Source organism: Aedes albopictus, chromosome 1, assembly GCF_035046485.1.
Source record: "Aedes albopictus strain Foshan chromosome 1, AalbF5, whole genome shotgun sequence".
Lineage (NCBI taxonomy): Eukaryota > Metazoa > Arthropoda > Insecta > Diptera > Culicidae > Aedes > Aedes albopictus.
Window position 1 is genome coordinate 200,326,255 of NC_085136.1, and position 21,470 is coordinate 200,347,724.

A 21,470-nucleotide genomic window follows, 5' to 3' on the forward strand; every position below is an offset into this window, starting at 1 on the left:
GGAAGGATACGATGGGCAGGGCACGTTGCAAATGTGAATGCTGGACAGCAACCCTGCGAAGCTGGTGTTTGCTACTGATCCTGTTGGCACAAGAAGGCGTGGAGCGCAGAGAGTACGATAGGCGGACCAGGTGGAGCGTGACCTGGCCAGCATTGGACGCGATCGAGGATGGAGAGCGGCAGCCACAAACCGAGTAAAAAAAATATCAAGCAAATATTGTTTAGTTGCTGTTACCACTCAAAATGCCAAACAAGTGAGGCTATTTATTATTGAAAATGATTAAAATTTGAAAAATGGCATCTTACCCCTACCTTACTCGTTCCACGTCATTTGGCCGAATGTTGTTTGGTCGAACCCCATTTGGCCAAAAGGGTCGTTTGGCCGAATGACGTTTGGCCGAAAATGAATGAAGTACTTAAGTCCGTCTCCGTATAACTCGAAAGAACAGCCTATGATTCAAAGATGGAAAAGTATAAATACTAGAAAGAATAGCCTATGATTAGAAGGAGGAAATATTTCTGATGATCGTATAGGCAGTTAAATTGCCAAAAACTTCTTTGAATTCATTTGATCATGATTCGGCCAAACGACCCTTTCGACCAGATGGCATTCGGCCAAATGGCGTTCGCCCAAACGACATTCGGCCAAACGGCATTCAGCCAAATGGCTGGACACCCACCTTACCGTACAAGCCTAAGATTGCGGCAACAAAAAAAGCAACACAATTTCTCCCCTTGGCATTAAAACATTTATCCCAAAACACGACTCACGACTCGACTGTCGTTTTTGACTCAGTATTTTTCATAATTACTGAAATTTGGTTCATGTGCTTGTGAATCCTAACCATTTTTCCTCATTTCATTTTACTTTTGAAATGGGTGTATGAAGAAAAAGTAATTTTCTTGTTCAAAATATTACAACTCGAAAACGATTTGTTGGATTGTTATCTGGGACTTACCGAAACAAACATATACTCTAAAAAATTAAAAAATTATCGCGCATCTCTTATAGATGTCATATTTTTTTTCCATAAAAAGTCAAATAGTCAAATGCATTTGCTCTAGAATTTTTAGTTTTCACTGATTTTCTAAACAAGCAAAAGGAAACAATTTTCGAAATTTTTGATACCAAAAAAGAATCCACGATTACTGATCAGCTACATAAGAACAGTTTGGTAAAATAGAAAATACCCAAGCAACACACATGTTATAATAGAGTTACGACAGCGCAAGTTTTGGTTGTATGGAAGTTTATTTTGCGTAATTCTAACATTGTGTTGAAATAACGTAAAATAAACTTCTAGACAACCAAAACTTGCGCTGTGGTAACTTTAATATAACATGTGTGTTGCTTGGGTAGATAGATAGATAGAAAATAGAAAAAAAAACTCCAGCTTCCGATTTTGATTTTCAACGTTCCATTATCACTGCCAATCAAAAACACCTATCCGGAAACCCAACCTCGACACGGTGCAGTGCCAAACTCCTCCGGTTGCAGCATCTGAAATGAGGTTGGTTTGGTCATCCATGACGTCGATTCCCGTGTAATCGGGGGTCAAATTATCGATAAAATGCAAAACAAATCAACAAACTACTTACCTGTTGGAAATGCTGATCGGAGGAACGAGGCGCTGCACCGCATTAAGGCCGGTTCTCGGAAAAGGTCTGCATTGCTGGAAACAGTACCGGGCAGATGATGAGATTTATCAGACGGTCCGCAAAACCCGCCGCGGTGCGATAATTTATTGTTTACATATTTACAATTTGGCATACACGATTTATGACGTTAAAACTTCTTACCCTTGTTCAAGTTGAAATAAATTTAAGACGTTCTTGATGGAGGCCAACCAGGCTGCATTGAGAACGCTATAAATCCTAGTATTCTTGAGTTATGCTTTTAACTCTGGCATGACTTGGAAGAAATTTAAGACGATCTTATGGTGATGCCGATTGAAAACACCGATAATGGACCGACCACCAACCTGGATTTCAATGTAAGCCATGTTGAGGAAACTCATGTTCTTAGTGCATTATAATCTTGCAACATACAGCTGTGTTCATAAAAATAGCAGTGAAAGCCGTTTTCCACACAAAATGGTCAACTTTGACATGCTGTAACGTTGTTCTCCTATGAGCAATTGAGCTGAAAATTTGACAGCGAACTACAAATATGGTGAATATTGTCATGGCAAAATTTGAAAATTTTCGAAGCACGTGGAAAAAAGTTAAACACTATGTGAAATTGATCAAAATAATAGCAGTGTTTGTTTAGATTTTTTTTTATTCAGCAAACGTTTTTAAAATTTTTAACCTTAGGCATTAACTTGTAATCAAGATGGAAACTATTCGAATAGCATGCGAAAATAATTCTTGCTTCTTCAAGGTAAAGCTACATTTCAATTTATTTACACTGCTCTTATTTTGAACATTTTCACATAGTGTTTAACTTTTTTCCTCGTGCTTCGAAAATTCTCAAATTTTGATATAACAAGATTAACCATATTTGCAGTTCGCTGTCAAAATTTCAGCCCAATCGCTTATAGGAGAACAAAGTTACAGCATGTCAAAGTTGACCATTTTGTATGGAAAACGGCTTTCACTGCTATTTTTATGAACACAGCTGTATATACGATGAATTTTGCTTGGCATTTGGCATCCTTGTTACATCACTTCAAAAACGCGAAGCAAACAATCTTTGAAAAGCAAAAAGCCAATGAATCATTTGAAAGCTAAGTGATGCATCATGACACCTGCATAAATTTTGCCAAATTACATTGTACTGTTTATATTGTTAACAAATTGTAGTATGAATTTTAATAAAAAATCTTGGGGAATATCTTTAGGAATTTCAAGCGAGGTTTGCCTCGCATCCTGAAAATTTTCTTAAACATAATATTTTCCATATTTCAATGCGGTGAAGTGTAATCTTTAACAATCAGCAGAGAATATATGTGTCCCACTGTCCATTTTTTTCGGTGAAAAAAATCTACAATTTCGAAACATATTGCAACTTTGCCTAGTGCGCGAAGAGTTATTAGTCCACTTTTTCATGGGTGAAGAATGTACAGCGACCTTTGTCGTTTTAACAGCATAATTAAAAAAAAAATCTGACAAAGAATAAATAATGATTAAAAATATGACTCCTTTCAAATGGTTTCCAAGAAAGGTTAAAGTTACCTATAGCCATTAGCTACTTACATACATCAGCTTCCATTATTCTTCATTACATGATTTGACAATTCTCAAGTCAAAATAGGGGAACTCACTAAACAGATTAAATTGCTGCGTAAGCCATTATTTTCTGCTTATATGAAATGTTTCATGATTTTGCGAATGAAATAATCAAAGATTGCCTTGGTGATCGCGACGTTTAATCAGTTTAATCAGTTTACGCTGTTATGTGAATCCCCCTAATGACAGTACTGCATGAGTATCTGTATCACAAAGACGGCCTTGATTTTTGTCCTTTATTCACTCAATAGTTATCTGTCAATGTGACCTGAGATATGTCAAAAATTAGCTTCGTGCAATGCAGAATTTCTCGCGTGTGGGCTTGAATAGTAAGGCTTCGGTTACCCAGAGTATCTACGCATGATTTTGCTGCCTCCCAAACCTGAAAGTGGGTTATTCGAAAAACGTTGCTTGAGTTCTTGTAGAGATAATTCTGGAACCACGTTGACTCGATTTTGCCTAAATATGACCAAATGCTTTAAATTAATGGGAAATTGTTTAACATTTGCATGGCTACTGTGATTAACTCAACAGTGGCTTCAGAAGATTTATCCACTAACAACATGTGGAGTGCCAAAGACGCACCGGGGGGTAGTCTTGTAATCCCTCGTCAACAACAATAACAAAACAGACCGGGGGATAGTCATTGACAAAATAAGGGCGCTTTGGACACTCCCAGCTGCCAAGGCAAGCGCGCTGGCTAACAAGCACGCTCAGTTTAACAGTTGGGGGTTCATAATGTACCGACACCACTGAATCAGAATTCAACCATCGCGCAATAATAGTGACAATGTTACAAGCTGCATTTATTGCAACAATCCACCTAATGCGACATATGTTTGTCTCAACTTGAACAAAATAGGATAAAGATCGTACACCACGAGTTTAGAGATTTTAAAGCCTAGTATTGCGAATTTCAAGCGATTACTGCGAGTCGGTAAGCACTGCACCGCTGCTGAAAATCTACCATCAAAAAGCTTACAGTAAACTTACAGTAGGAACGGTGTAAAGTCCATCATTGACATGACCTTCTGGAGCCTGGGCTAAACGCTAGCTCGGACTGAAGGATCGACGATGGATACACGCACAGTGATCATCAGGCGGTTTGATACAGGGGAATACGGAGCAAGAAGGCCCCAACCGAAGGTCATCGACCGTCATCGGTGATTTCTGACCTCGTGCTTCGATAAGCCGACATATAAAGAGCGATTGCTTATGGAGGGTAACACCGACGATCTATCCAGCTTGATCTATTCAGAACAGTAAGCCGTGTAAACCCAGGATTGGACGCAAACTGGTAAACTGGTGGTGTCCAGAAATCGCAGAACTCCGCGCATCCTGCCTAAAATCTAGAAGGAGGATACAAAGAGCTCACACTGACGAGGATAGAATGGAACGAAGTGAGGACTACAGGATAGCTAAACTAAACAAAGAGATTAAGGCGAGCGTGCTTCGAAAATCTCTGCCAGGCAGCCAACACGACCGCTTGGGGTGATGCCTACAGAGTAGTCATGACCAAAACGAAGGGCGCGTCAGCACCACCATAACGCTCTCCCGAGATGCTGCAGAAGATCGTGGTAACGTTGTTCCCACGCCACGATACAAGACCATGGGCCCTCGTTCCCTATGGCCAAACCGGTCATAGCGAGGTCACCCCGGTGACGAATGACGAACTTATCGCAATAGCAAATCGCAAAAGCCACCTAGCAACCCGTCGGCATACAGACCTCTGCCTTCTGGACGCCACCGGAAAACTGTTGGAACGGATGAAACCCGATGACTCTGGCCTCTCAGTTGACCAGTTCGGCTTCCGAAAGAGTCGATCGACGGTGGACGCTGTTAGGGCTGTAACCAAAACAGCCAAGATAGCGCTCGAAAGAAGCGAACAGGAATCCGCTATTGTGTGGCCATCACGCTGGACGTGAAGAATGCGTTCAAAAGCGTCAGCTTGGCTGCCATCGAGTGCGCCATACAGTGTATCAAATAATTGTTCGTACAGCAAATTTTTTGTCAAAATAATTCTTCATCCAAATGTTTATAACTTTTTTATACGTCAATCAAGAACGCTGAAATTTTGACCAATCATGGATCATATATTAATGCTCCATTGGTGAAATTTTAAGAGAGATCAAATTAGTTTTATGAAAGTTATAGATCTTTTAGTATAACTTATAAGAATTTTGAACACATTTTCAAAACATTATATCTCAATATGTGCTCGATGAAACTTTTTCAATTCTTTTTATATTTCAGCTTAAACCTAATGCTTTTATATGCAGCTACGTTTAAGGTTTTATATTCACTACAAAAAATATGAAAAATGTGCTTATGTAGTTGACGATATTTAAAAAAATACCATATTTTGCACATATAATCTGCCAAACGTTTTCCACCAATAAAAGTGCATTAACTGAACAAAAAATGCATAGGACCTAATCTTCATATGTAGTTTAGTATAAAAATATTACATTAAGACAGTTTAAAAATGTTGAAAACATTTGGCACTTTTATTGATCAAAATATGATAAATTTTCAAATAATACTCTGAACATATACAGATTTTTCATATTTTTTGTAGTGAATATAAAACCTCAAACGAAGCTGCATATAAAAGCCGATGATATTACGGCGAGTCGATAGAGGAACTGACAGCAACGCACGCAGTTGGCTTAGTGGAGGACTGGATAAGTTCGAGACAGTTGGCCCTCGCGCACCACATAACGGAGGTGGGGGTGCTAAAACAACCGCAAGTCTGAACAACAGTCAGTGATCACCACAGGCGAGTGCTTGATCATCTCTAAGCGCTCACTGAAGCAATTGGGGGTCATGATCGACGATAAGCTGAAATTTGGAAGCCACGAAGAAGCGGTCTTTTTATTACGGTATTGCGCAGCTGCATGGTCAAAGTGGTGGTCGCTAGTGGTCAATCGAAACGTGAAGCGACTTGAGAGTACCCTACCCATCCACAGGTTGATGTGCCTTAGGGGGTTCAGTGCATACCGCACGATCTAAAAGGACGCGGTATGTGTGCTAGGGAGCATGATGCCCATAGCATTAGTGATGCAGAAGACGAAGAGTGCTTCGAGCGATGCGGCATAAGAGGCGCAAGACGGATCGCCTGAACATCGTCTATGTTGAAGTGGCAGAGGGAATGGCATTCCTCCAGCAAGGGTAAATGGACACACAGGCTCATACCGAGCGTGTCCAAATGGACGCGCAGGCCCCATGGCGAGGTTAATTTTCACTTGACTCAATTTATGTCAGGCCATGGGTGCTTTGGTTGGTATTTGCACAGATTCGGACATGCAGGCTCCCGCGCATGTCCAGAATACGCAGACAGCGACGAGGCCGCGGAGTATGTACTCTTTGAATGACCACGCTTCATGGAGTAAAGAACGAGTATGCAGGAGATATGCAGTAGAGATATCACTCCGGATAACATTGTTGAACATTGTGTACGGAGGCGAACAAGAGGGATTCCTCTACTTTCACTGTCTCACGAATCGTACTTGAACTACAACTACTAGCCAGGATCCAAGCATTCAGGGGAAAGAGGACAACTTGAAACGGTAGCTGGTGGAATGCTTACAAATAAAGAGTACTCATGTACGCCCCCTCCCCCTCCCCTTCACGAAGTCATCCCTAACAGGCGTACCGCGAAGGTAAGGAAGAGAGAGAATGAGTTTTTAGTGTGTCGATCATCACATAACCCGAGGAACCACCTCTTGGATAACTGATCAGTAGATTTTCCCATTCTATAAAAAAAACCCCTATGTAAAGCGATAAATATCACTGGCGCACATCAGCAAAATGAGATGAATATGGATACTGGGACAAAGAAGGCTTTTCCTATTGCTATTCCTATTTCCTATATATGGGATACAAGGAGTTAGATGTAATTGTTCACTTTCTTTGGAAGTTGCCGTACCTTAGCTGCCAGTGAAGTGCTAGATATCTAGTTGATTTGATTCGTAACTGAACTGAATGAATCGCCAATCACCTGTCATTGATAGAGACAGCATTTCGTTCTGCTTTCCTCGCCCCTGGCCACTGTCACTGATTGATGGTATCGATGCCTAAACGAATGGCAGTTTATCGTTGAAACTACCATTATCCTCCTAGAGTTAAATCACATCCTACCTCACCAGAATGATTGTCGGCCAAACTAACTTCTATGAAAGGCTGTCTGTTCTCGTCAATGCCGTTTCCAAATCTTGCACACTGCCCATATCTCCAGATGAACCATTGGTGCACGTGACAGCAACCTGAAGCGTTGACAATGGTTTGACAACCAGGCATGCATATAGCTAATGACTGGAACGACACGACGACTAGCCGTTTCCAGTCGTTAGGTTTCAAAAATTGCACAATGACATGCCTGTTTGATTGCTTACGCTTCGAGTATCTCAGGATGACTATCACAGGATGAAACCATTTTTTTGGTACATAACTTACAAAATCATTTCTACGAAACAAGTGATTATCTCCTTCCGTTAAGCAGCCCAACTTTTCAACAATGGTAATAAACCACTAGGGAGCTGTCATCATTTATAAAAGCATTGCAAACAACTTTTGCGCAGCAATAAATTTACGATGAAAAGATCTTGTAAATTTTGACTGATTGCTGCTGCGCCAGCAGAGATTTGCAATAAGTTCTGCATAGTTTTCTTTCCGCTTACAGGTGAATGGATGCATTGCACTGCATGGCAAGTAGCCGATGGAGTCGTCCTTTTTAAGTTTCCATCCATTCCCGCCCGGCTTGAACTGAAACGAATAGTTGGAATCAGGTGGGATGAGTTATTGGTGCTTCGATGGAGTAGGCACACAGTTCGAACTTTTAGGCAAATTTATGGCTGAAACTTTAAAGCGGTTGAAAAAATAAAACTTTCAGGATTCTGCTGGGAGACGTTTACATTTGTTCAACTCACAGGAGAATTCGAAAAGAGGAATAAGGATTTCTTTGGAAATAATGGGCCAATACCACGAATTCGTTACACACGTTTATTCTAGCAATGACATCGTACGATTGATACTTCTCAAAATGCTGATGAAACCAAAATGTTAAGATAATTCATGATAGCTTCTAGGAAAGCAGAATATACCGTCTGAATAATTCATTTCTCTAGTAAAATACAACTCACGAATAACATAACTATATTCTGTAACAAGATAATAAAATTTCTAGAATACATATTTTAGAAAACGGTATTGGCAAAAGACGAGGAATACGTTCAGCGTAGAATTGTTTTCGATTTCCCCATAGTTGATAAAGTGTGCGACTTATAATAGTATAAATTTTGTTCCATCAATTTTATCGATCCATTACATTCGATGAGCATAAAGAGCTGATAGGAAGCATCTCGCAGTAGGATTCGGTTGCGCTAGCACGTTAGAAGGCGGTCTTGCCGAAGATGAAATTTCCTGGAGCACTTGAATCGTCCGATGAGAAGTACTCGCGCCACAATACAGCAAATTGGTCCCGGTTTACCTCAGTGGCACCCTGAAACAGAAAGGAGATGAGGCAAAATGAAAATTAATCAATTACGACTGCTTTTCTTCGCTTATGTTTTCAATTTGCTCCGTGTAATCTTAATTAAGCGTTATTTCAGGTAGCTATGAAGAATGAGATTCATTTTGAGAGTAATATTCCATAACGTACAACTATTCATTTTCATCCCGATACAAGTGAAACAGATGTTCGATATAGAAGCATATCAATCATCCAATTTGCATGAGGATTTTCGTCCCAAGCACCCTACATTCAATAGCAGACCGAAAACAAAGATTTATTACCTTCGACATCTTCTTGAATGCTTCCAGGCATTCGTTCTTATCGACGCCATAGCTCGAATAAACGGTAGAGAATTCTTCCGAGTCAATGGTTCCATCGTTGGAAGCGTCTTCCAGGTCAAACATGAAGTTCATGTATCTGAAAAAGAGAAGCAAAACAGAAATAAGTTTCCCCTCTGCTAGAATCTGATCGAAGAAAGTAGTTGATTTATTCGTGCCACCACCACCTGCAAAAACAAGCATGAAATTCACACCTCTTAATCACTCGCCTCTCCCTCGGGGAAGACATCCATGCGCGGTTAAGTTTCGCTTCAAAACATCACCACCAAAACTAATTAAACATTCTCCTACCACCCCAACTTTAAGATCCAACCCAGCTTCCTCCAACCAACCTCTTACACGACCACCATCAACCGTCAAGTTCCTAGGAAGAATAAACAAAATGACACATTAACCCGCATTGTCGGCTGCTGACATCTTCCCTCGGGGCGATTCGTGATGGCAATAAATTGTAGACTAAGCCGGGGGTGAACGATGCGTCTATTGTTTTTCAGCCAAAAGAAGTGCTGAGCTATCCACTTTGAGATTGTACATTCTCACTTAGGTATGCGTGGGAAAGATAGTTTGACATTTTGTATAAGCATAAGTATAAGCATGTATGACGGTGCCGGTCACGTTATCTCGATTATTGGAACAGGGAAGGAATGTTAGTTCAACAACTGTTGTTTCTAAAGATGGAAGTATCCTCAGCATTTCCACGGTTGGGATTCATTAGTAATGGAAACATACGCGATTCATCCAGTCTTAATAATTTTTGTTTTGCACAGGAGCAATCTAATCTCGACAAATAATCTCTTGATATTCATCGTGCCCGTGTATCGAAAGTTTACAAAACTGCGTGAAGTTAAAACCATATTCATCTTGTTGCGATACATACAGAAGCAATGATCTAGTGGTAAAGAATCTTCGAAACTAGCTGAGGATATGCCCATTATTGGGATGCCCAGCAATACACTCTCACAAAAAAAAAAACACGCCTCAAACACTATGAAACGCCTCTGAGAGTCGCCCTGAAGCTCACCTGAGAGCCTGTGAACCCCTGAATCGCCTTAAAACGCTCATCTGAAACCTTTTAAAACTACCCTGAAGCTCTCCTGAGAGCCATTGGAGATCCTTAAAACCCTTTGAATCCTTCTGAAGTGCGAAATGCAACGAGCAGAAACTCCTCGAAACTTCTTAAAACTCCTTGAAACACATTGAAACGCCTTTGAAACACTCCTGCAACCACCCCGAAGCTCTCCTGAGAGTCAAGATCCCTGAAACCTCTAATGAAACAACCGAAAATGTCATGAAATGCCACAGTTGAACAATGTTTTCACCAATCTTCCAGATGGAAACAAATTTCCGTTAGTTGCTGTTGAGAAGAAGTATTACGACGTGGCAGTTACTTCCAACCTGTGAAACAGGATACCCTGGAGAGACATCGTTTGCGTCAGATGAAGCTACTTTCTGGAGAAAAGTTTTCCCACTATATGGTAGTTATAAGGTTTTTTTTTGTTGGTAACTGTGACTTTATCATATTTATATCACCTAGGTTCGTTTGAGACAGCAACCTGCCCTCTGCGGCTTCGACAAATATTCGAAAAAGACAAGGTAGCTTTTAACGGATATGATGATTACCGATGTCATCGTTGAAGGTTGTCTTTCGGTCGAACTCCGCCGAAGAATGCTATTGAAGGACCGCTCTTTAGACGAAATCGAAGAGATCGCTTCCGGCTTTCGTCACAAGGGTACAGACGTCCTCTGGCAACTAAGTTCAGTTCAGAAGAAGGTCGTTATCGCGGACGTCCGGCTATGCAACATACTACGAACGTTGCGGCAACGTAACTGCGGCAAGCCTGGCCACATTTCGTCGTCTGATTCCTATCCAGCGAAAGGGAAACAGTGTCGAAACTGTAAACGAGTAGGCCATTTTGATTGCACCTGTAAATCGTTTCGTTCTTCTGTAAAGCAGACATCGTTTTCACCGCCGAGTAAGAAAATTTGGGTGGTAGAGGAGAAAGAGAAATGTGAAGCCGACGATGGAATGCTTTTTTCAATGGTAATCTAACCAACATGCTTACATTTGAGATAGGAGGCGTCTCTTTGGATATGCTGGTAGATTCAGGGGCGGATGCTAATTTAGTGACCTCGGAAGCATGGGAGAAATTGAAACAGGCCGGTGTTCGCGTCACTAGTTCCACGAAAGAGTCCGATCGTTCCTTCCTTTCCTATGGTAGTTCTGACCTGCTGGCCGTCCGTGTGAAATTCACAGCAGAGATCACAATTCAAGATCGATTGGTGCTCACTAATTTCTACGTCTTGGAGAAAGGACAAACTTGCTCGTTGGGAGATGTTACTGCAAAGCAGCTATAAGTGTTGCAGGTTGGGGCCAACCTAAACCGTGTAGAGAAGTCTGATCCGTTCACCTGCGTCAAAGACGTCGAGGTTCACATTCATATGGATCCGGAAGCTAAGCCCGTCGTACAACCCGTGAGACGATTGCCAATTCCTCTCGAAGCTGAAGCTAATCGTAAGTTAGATGAAATGTTGAGCAGAGATATCATCGAGCCAAAGTTAGGTCCAACCACGTGGGTCTCTCCGTTGGTAATCGTTGCTAAGGCAAACGGAGGATTGCGATTGTGCGTAGATCTTCGTAGAGTAAACCAGTCAGTCTTGCGGGAGTATCACCCCATGCCGGTCATAGATCACATTCTGGCGCGAATCGGGACTGGCGTAGTATGGAGTAAGTTGGATATAAGGGATTCTTTTCTACAAATCATGGTTGCTGTGGTCTTGAGATATTCTCACGTTTATAACAGAAAAGGGGTTGTTTAGATTCAAGAGGCTTCCGTTTGGCCTCATAACTGCGCCTGAAATTTTTCAAAGAGTCATTGTGTAACGAACTTTCTGTTCGTTGCATTTTTGTAAATATATAAATATAAATTAAGCTTAAGTAAAATGAATTCTTTAAAAATAATTTGAAATATCCTAAAGCTCCACCATCACTTGTACCGCGAATTCAAGCTTTTTCTCTCTGCGCTCAAGCACTCAAGCAGTGTCTCACATGGATTAGATGAGTGCTAAAGAAAGTTGTAACATGTGATCACATCACAGCGTTGGTTGGTGGCCATCGACCTTTGGGAAACGTGATAGGAGAACATTAGAAAGATAGGTTAACGAATTGGAGAGACTGTACAGATTAGAGTAAGAGAAAGAGAGAGGAAGTTTAATGTCGGTAAAGTAGGCCTACGAAATAAATATAGGAATTAATTTGCTGAAGTGGAGATGAATGTCTTTGAATAAAGCAGCAGGGGTACCACAGACAAACCGACCTGTGTTTGAGTTATTTTGAGCGAGAAGAGGTAATGTAGGGGAGGTTTTCATGTTACTCGGTATCGTTGTCTAGTTTGTTTCTTTATTTTATTTTACTGGGGAGGTTGGCTCCGAATCCAACCAAGGACTTCTCCCTAATCTTCCAGGAAACAGTGAGGGGATTACGTGTACAGCCAGCCAGTGATGAGAACAGGCGTAAAGGTGGTCTAGACTATCGGCTAGGTTTTCTTTATTTGGTTTAACAGTCTGGAATATAATCCAAGGGAGGGTCTTTGTTTTGCAACGACGCAGCCAGACGTGCTTCGTGCTTTCTGTCCAGTAATTGGACCCAAAAATCCTTTCCCTCGAGAGGTCTCAGGCCGGGCAACCCTGAAAACAGGTAGATGGTCTCCTTCCGGAGTGGCGCATAAGCCATCTGCTAACGTTACCGGAAAGCACGTTCGAACGAACGGTTACAATTGACGAAATTCTTTGCGGTTGTGAGGGCACTTTGGTACCTTGATGATATTTTTGTGGAAGGCGAAACTCTAGAAGAGCATGATGCTCGATTAGAGAAGGTTATGGTTAAACTCAAGGAGCGAGGGGTACAACTGAATATAGATAAATGCCACTTCAGAGTTACTGAACTGGAATTTCTCGGATATAAGATTACGGAATCTGGAATAGCCCCCTCTGAGGATAAAGTTGAAGCAATCAAAGCGGTCCGTCGTCCTGCAAACGAAGGTGAGATCCGTAGCTTTCTGGGTCTGGCCAACTACCTCAACAGGTACATACTTCATTTAGCCACCCTGGATGGACCGCTGAGGGCATTGACCAGGAAGGGTGTCAAATTCTCTTGGGATTCACGTCATGAAACGTCATTTCAAGCCATTAAACGTGCCATGTCAGATGTTCGTATCCTTGGGTTCTATGACGCACGTGACAGAACGGCTGTGATTGCCGAGGCCAGTCCCACGGGGCTCGAAGCAATGCTTGTGCAGACGAATAGTCAAGGGCACGATAGAGTGATTTAGCTTCGCATCGAAATCACTCACGACAACTGAAAGAAGATATTGTCAGACGGAGAATGAGGCTTTGGGAGTGGTATGCGCCGTCGAAAAATTCCAATTTTACCTCTTGGGTCGAAAATTTGATTTGGTTACGGATTGCAAGGCATTGGTGTATTTATTTACACCACGATCGAAACCGTGCTCAAGGATTGAACGGTGGGTGTTGAAATTGCAATGCTTCAATTACTCAGTCGTTCATATCCGAGGAGACCAAAATGCTGCAGACGCTCTTTCTCGTCTTTCATGTACAACGGTCCAGTCATTTGATTCGGCAGAGGAACTTGTTATTCAACACGTAGCTTCGGTTAGCGCTGAATCTATCGCGGTTTCTTGGCAAGAAATACTTCGTGAATCTCGAGATGACGCAGAAATCATGAACATCCACAAGCGCATAATGGAAGACACTATTGAGCTTCTACCAGCTGCTTATCGTATTATTTCTGCAGAGCTGTGCGACGTTGGAGGAGTTCTGCTGCGAGGAGATCGCATAGTCGTTCCAGCAGGAGTACGTCAACGAGTTCTGACCATCGCTCACGACGGACACCCCGGGGTGCGTATGATGAAATCATATCTTCGATCTGACACAGAAAACTTCGTGAAAAATTGTCGTGGGTGTACATTAGTAGCTGCTCCTGATGCCCCTGAGCCGATGCTCTGCTTCCTTCTGGTCCATGGGAAGATATCGCCATTGATTACCTAAGGCCGCTTCCCGGCGGGCAGAATTTGTTGGTGATTGTCGACTGCTATAGCAGATACCTCGAAGTGTGCGAAATGACTTGCATTGATTCTACGGAGACTATCAGCTGCTTGCGAGAAGTCTTTGGTAGATTCGGTATACCATCCTTGATTAAATCAGACAACGGTCCACAATTTGCCAGCACAAAATTCAAAAACTTTTGTCGTGACTACAGAATACATCTGGTCAATACGATATTGCGGCGCTCATAATAAATCCACATTGGGCGGCGGCGATATGGCCGCTAAGAGATACCCGCGATACAGACGCAATGTCAAAATCGAACAGATACTGTCACCCACCCAGCAGCATCGCAGCAGCCTTCAGGCCGTTCATATCAAAACAACAGTTGGCACAATGGCAACTCAGGTGGCCAGAAATCGTAATAACATTTATCGCGACATTGTTTCACTATAATACGCACATGCATCACCTCGTCGGCTTTGTGTTTAATATTTAATCGGGATGTTATTTGGTGATGCTACAGGATGCTGCGGCGGTATCTTTTCCATTTTCCACATTGCGTCTGTATCGCGTGCATCTCCTCGCGGCCATATCGCCGCAGCCTCATGTGGATTTGATATTAGCGCCGCATGCAAAATTTCTGACCATCAGGTCGCTCATAGTGGTGCGCTCATATTTTGACAACTTGATGGAAAAGAAGAAGACAAACGCGTTTCGCGGATTTATCTTGCAAGGCACAATACCATATTGGCCGCAGATGAACGGCCAGGTGGAGCGGAAAAATCGCTCAATCCTGAAGAGACGTCGTATCGCACAAGAACTTGGCAAAGATTGGCGAAAAGAGCTGCACGAATTTCTTTTGGTATAACATGCTTCAAATCATGCGACTACCGGAGAAGCACCATCGAAACTGATGTTCGGGCGCAGAATCAGGGGTAGACTTCCTTATGTTCCGGTCCATTACGAGAATGGGGCTGTGCGAGATGTCGACGGACTGCGAAAAGAGAAGGGAAAGAACTACTCTGACGGGAAGCGTCGAGGCACTTACAGCGAAATACGGGAAGGTGACAAAGTGTTTGTGAAGCGAATGAAAAAGAATCATAAGTTGGAGGCGGACTACTCTGCAGAGGAATACGATGTTGTGAACAAAAAGGGGTCTGATGTCATTGTACGTTCCCGGGCTTCCGGGAAAGAGTTCCGTCGAAACGTGACGCATCTTAAGAAGGTTCCACAAAGAGACGACAGTGTTCAGCCCACAGCGACGACAGAAACGGATCAAAGCACATCAAGCGAAGTGGTTGATGGAAGGATGGATGATACCGTTCAATTGATTGAAACGCCGTCCGATCGGAAGCGTGAGAGGCAACAACCAACGAAATTCAAAGACTATGTTTCTTTCTAAAAATTTTGTAAGTAAAGGTGGGGCTGTAGGGTCTTTTTTTTTTTTTTCCTTCTAAACCATAGGGGGATAAATCTGCTCATCAGACACCCTAACAGGAAGGTTAGGGTAGTGTGGGGATGAGGCCGTCTTCTACAATGCCGATAGAAGCCAGGACTACTCTCTCCTCGACCCACTAAAACACATTCCTATGGTCGCCAAACCCTACGTCTCTCCGGAACCACCAAGAAGGTATTGCTTCAGAGAGGGGCTAGTGCATATCGCACCCTCAAGGTTAGCTGCCGTAGCCTAGCAGCAACGAACATCGATGACTCGCACTGGAGAGTCCATCACGATAGCATGCTGGCGCTTAGCCAGTTTCCCGAGTGGTCCTCGCCACTCCCTTTGTCCTCGGAAGGCGGGCAGGGTCAACCCCGCCCGCGCCCTACTGCTGAGCGGACATCAAGAACTGATGCCCACATGCAACCCGATCTGACCTGCTGAAGGCAAGGGTATCACTACCCTTCAGGCCTTATCAGCTGCATCCGTAGGTTGCAGACAGCAGGGTCTCACCTACCCCGACCCTTGCCGGGGACCCCTTTCCAACCGCGGGCTCAGATCCAACCCAGTAGACTGACGCCACGACAGCACCGCTACCGGGACTTCCTCTCCGCGGCCACTTAATCGCTGTAAGGGTCGATCTCGACCGCAGGGCACCGGTATGACCTACGAAGCCGACTTCGAACCCCTGGACCACCTCTTGTACTGCATCTGGACTAGCCATTCTCCGAGTCCACGCGCCACCTCCTTTGTAGCTCCCAGACGATATGGGTGATAGCCGTTGAAACGGCATTCCAGCTAATCTCATCCCTACACATTCTCTGGACCAAGTTGTCCGGAGTTGTGTCCTCCCCGCATGTGGCAAGCATGCGGTCACGCATTGTGCGAAAACGCGGGCACACGAACAAAACGTGTTCCGCCGTTTCCTCTAAACCATTGCACACTGGGCATTCGGGAGAATCCGCATGCCCGAAACGGTGTAGATACTGTCGGAAGCAACCATGACCTGTAAGGACCTGTGTCAGGTGGAATGAAACTTCCCCATGGCGCCTACTAATCCAACTATCTACCCTCGGTATCAACCTATGGGTCCACCTTCCTTTGGTGGAACTGTCCCACGCGCGCTGCCATTTGACCATAGAGGCCATCCTGACAGTCTTGCGTATGCCTCTTGTGCCGCGCATTTCGAAGCACTCCATATCCTCACTGATAAGAATGCTGATGGGCACCATACCAGTAATGACACAGAGAGCGTCGTGTGACACGGTACGGTACGCGCTTGCAACCCTCAGACACATAAGCCTGTAAGTACTTTCCAGCTTCCGTCGGTAGCATTCAGTACTTAGCGCGGTACCCCACGCCGGGCCGCCATACCTAAGTATGGACGTAGCAACACTAGCCAGAAGCTTGCGCTTACTGGCGTACACCGCTGAGCTATTGGACATCATCCGGGACAGTGCCGCAATAGCTGTGGAGGCTCTTTTACAGGCATAATCGACGTGGCTACCGAAGGTAAGCTTATCGTCGATCATCACGCCCAAGTGCTTGACAGAGCGCTTCGACAGGATAGTGCACTCTCCTACACTGATCTCCGTCTGCTGCGCCGACTGCATGTTGTTAACAACCGTCACCTCTGTCTTGTGGTGAGCCAGCTCCAGTTTTCTGGACCGCATCCACGCCTCCACAACCTTGATCGAGTGGTCGGTAGTCAACTTCACCTCCTCGATCGTTTCACCGTAGACTTCGAGCGTAATATCGTCGGCAAATCCGACAATCACCACTCCCACTGGGTACTCTAACCTCAACACCTCGTCGTACATGACATTCCATAACACCGGACCCAGGATGGAACCTTGCGGGACTCCTGAGGTTATGTGAAAGCACTTCCGACCCACCTCCGTGTCGTATACTAGTACGCGATTCTGGAAGTAGCTTCCGAGAATCTTGTACAAGTACTCCGGTATCCCCAGACGCAAGAGCGCATCAGCAATAGCAGCCCAACTGGCGCTATTAAATGCATTCCTTACATCCAGAGTCACTACCCCGCAAAAGCGAATTCCCCTCCTCTTAGGCTCGAGTGCTTTCTCGGCGGTTTTTGTAACCGACAAGATAGCGTCTACGGTGGACCTCCCCTTCCGGAAGCCATACTGGTTGCTCGAGAGACCATTTACGCCCTCAGTGAACTTCAACATTCTATTGAGGATGATCTTTTCGAGCACCTTCCCCGCCGTGTCAATCAAGCATATTGGTCTATATGTCGACGGGTCTCCGGGTGGTTTCCCCGCCTTTGGCAATAGTACCAGGCTCTGCCTCTTCCAAGCTTCTGGGAAAACTCCCTCGTCCAGGCATTTCTGCATAGCAGACCTGAACATCTCGGGAGCTTCTGCAATAGCTACTTTTAAGGCCAGGTTCGGTACTCCGTCCGGACCTGGGGCCTTACCTACGCTAAGGGACTTAGCTATCCCCGCAAGTTCCACATCGGTGACCATTTCCTCATCGCCAGCCCCAGTCCCCGGCTGTCCTACGAAAGGAGGCCAAGGACTAGGATCATGACGCGGAAAAAGTCCTCCAATGATCCCCTCCAACATCTCTGGAGATTGCTCTGTAGGAGCCATCACACCTCTCGTCTTGGCCATAACGATCCTGTAGGCATCACCCCACGGGTTCGTATTGGCACTCTGACAGAGACCCTCAAAGCAGGCCTTTTTGCTTGCTCTTATCTCGGTCTTGAGCGCGGCTTTTGCAGCGGCGAACACCACCCGCCGTTCGTTTCGCTCTTCCTCTGATCGTGCTCGCTGCATCCGCCGCCTAGCCCGTAGGCAGGCGCGGCGCAGGTCCGCAATCGCGTCGGTCCACCAGTAAGCCGGTGGCCTCCCATTTCTAGGGTGGACTCTCCTAGGCATGGTCGCATCACACGCACGTGAGAGCACCGCTACCAGCTCGTCGCCGTCTAAACCGAGTAAGTTTCGCTCACGGCGGAGCGCTTCCCTAAATACCTCTTCGTCGAAGTATGATGTCTTCCACCTACGAGGGCTTGGCCTTGGCCTAGCCGCCTCTTCTTCTATCCGCTGTCTGCTGTTGTTGTAGTCGATACTGTAGCGAACCGCCAGGTGGTCGCTGTGAGTGTAGCCATCATCTACTCTCCAGTTCGAACTACTTGTTAGGCCAGGACTACAAAAGGTCACGTCAATAATTGACTCCGCTCCGTTTCGACTATAGGTACTCTTGGTACCGACGTTAGCCAAGTCGACATCTAAGACGGCCAGTGTTTCTAGCAGGATCTGACCCCGCTGGTTCGTGAAACGGCTTCCCCATTCCACAGCCCAGGCATTAAAGTCACCCGCTATTACCACCGGCCTTCGCCCTGTTAGCACGGTCGTTAAGCGGTCCAGCATTTGCGTGAACCGCTCGATCGGCCACCGCGGAGGCGCATAACAGCTACAGAAGAAGACCCCGTTTACTTTGGCGACCACGAAGCCCTCATAGGTAGTAGACACCAACTCCTGCACGGGGTATTTACCCGTCGTCCATATCGCCTCCATTTTCCTGGTCCCATCCGAGGCCCAGTTGCCGTTGCCGGCGGGTACTCGGTATGGGTCCGAAATGATGGCGATATCCGTCATCATTTCGGGCTGTAGGGTCTGGGAGCATCGGGTAGACAGAATGCTGGAAGGAGCAACACGCTCATGGGAGGTGACAGGTAAACGTCTTGGGGTGACAAGGGAAGAGGAGGAGAGAGAGAGAGCTTGGGATGGTGAAACGGGAAAGGTGTGAATAAACCGAGTCGAATATAAATCATATTTCTAGTTGCAAGACTTGATATTTAATCCGAAGACACAGCGGCACTACAATAACCTCATCGTCGAAGCGAGTAACAAAACAACATACGATGAGCTTCTCAGGAAGGTGAGAGAGGATCCGAAGCTGGAAGCGTTGAGTGAGATGATCGTCATTTAAACACGGCGCACTCAGGAATACGAGATGATCTTCGAGTTAAAGAAAGATCCATCTGTCACGAGCTTGGATTACCGGGAAATCGTCTCGTGCACTGAGCATGGTGAGGTGATTCTCTTAATACCGAAAACTAGAGATGAGCAAAACAGTCCTTTTAAGGGAATCGTTCTCAATTGAATAGTTCTCGCGTTTAGTATCATACAGGCGTATCTACAATGATCGATTTCTCTTCGTCGATTTTCTCTTCGGATTATTCCGGAAAATACGACCAATATTCGGATGATCTTTCGGTGTATTTCGATGAATGACGACTAGGACTAGCACCTAAAGCAATAAAAACAACCAAAAAATGATGTGCAAGCCAAGTTACTAGCCGAAGAGAAAATCGATGAAGAGAAATCGATCATTGTAGATACGCCCGTATGATAATGAGCGCGAGAGTTGTTCTTTAGAAAGAACTAGTTCTCGTGAACCGTTCTATCTTTCGGCAGTTTTTTTATCATTGGTTTAGTACTAGGAATCTTATTAAAATGTTACAGTCCTACTGAAGTCAAGTTATTTTACATGTTTTTTACGTAATTAGAGAAACCTTTGTTTGTGAATCAAACTCTGCAAAAAAAAAATAAGAATTGTTATCTTGTGCATTAACTCGATATTTCTGTACTGCCGTTCTCGTACCAGCTGCATGTCATCGGAGAATTGTTTTGCGAGATTGTTTTGTAGATCATTTACAATATTCACTCTTTCAGAAACCAAACTTCATCTTCGGAAAGCTGAAAGAACGGTTCCTAGGGACATTCTGCTTTCTCGTTTTCGAGAGAACGGAGCTTCTTTTCAAACAAAACGAACGATAGTTCAGTCATTCTTGCCAAAGAACTATAGTTCTTTTGAACCGTTCGCGAACGATTTGCCCATCTCTCCCGAAAACGTTGTGCTTCCGGTCCTCAGAGCGAATCTTCAGGTGGTGAAACATTTCCTGCAAACCTCCATTGTTTGTCCCATCAACAAGATACTGTTCAGCGAGATACTGTTCACATTAGCTGCCAAATCCTACACGAGACGCCCACTTTCTCGGTTTCTTGGTGTTCTGCACGACGCCCAATGAAAGTTGCCACACCTTGGTCTGATCTACCGATTCAACTTCCACTTCCGATGCCTTTTGGATTTCCTTTGATTTATCGACGGCTTTTACGGTTTTCCAGGTCCCAGGTCCTCAGCATGATAGTCAAGTGTTCCAACCATCACACCAGGTCCTTATGAGTATAAGGCATGTTTGTCATTAATTCGGAATTCAAATATCGTAATCCTTGACTGGTAACTTCTGGATGTGTTGATGGCAATCAACCAGCTTGCTAAAATAGAGCGATTGCCACCTTAAGCGCTGTTTGCAGTTCAGAAGGAATTTTTCGGCCTATCTTGATGCATGGGAAATTACTTGCCTGAATCGCCTAAGAAACCGTTTTTCTTCGATCACAGTACGCAGTTGCGAAGAAATGACAGTTCAAATGGCAGTCACCGTGGAAAGTTTCTGCCAGGAATCGGTCAAGAAGTTTCTTGAGCGATTCCTTTCGAACACCAAACTAGGCTTTAACATCAAATATTTAACGATGCGAACTTCCACCAACTTATAACAATGATCAGCTTTACTTCCACGATCGCAATTTGATGTAAGTCATATATAATTTGTCGCGGTTCAGATTACTCGCCAAGGGCCCAAAGCCGCCTCTCTAGAATCCACTTATCCAACAGTAGTGTACCAGAAAGTGCTTCTTTTATTACCAAACAGCGTCAACGGCAAAACACGGCACAATGCCGTTCTATGCATTCGTTGCTTCTGACTGCGTCCCTCTTATTCAATTTGCAGATCAAAATTTGCACATAGGCAAAAATATTCCACTGATAAATTGCAAAATCATCCTTCCCTATTCTTCAAA

The 21,470-nt window shown here is 44.3% G+C and overlaps 1 protein-coding gene across 1 annotated transcript in view; it reads right to left on the reverse strand.

Annotated features, from left to right (window-relative positions):
* Positions 1-8,217: 8,217 nt before the first annotated feature.
* The window catches only part of LOC109432158 (calexcitin-1), a 173,219-nt gene continuing 159,966 nt past the window's right edge, over positions 8,218-21,470 (reverse strand). The window contains exons 6-7 of the mRNA XM_062846123.1: positions 9,024-9,159; positions 8,218-8,730 (exon numbers count right to left, since the gene is read on the reverse strand). Of these exons, the coding sequence (XP_062702107.1) occupies positions 8,620-8,730; positions 9,024-9,159 (247 nt within the window). The 3' untranslated portion in view covers positions 8,218-8,619. The remainder of the gene's footprint in view (positions 8,731-9,023; positions 9,160-21,470) is intronic.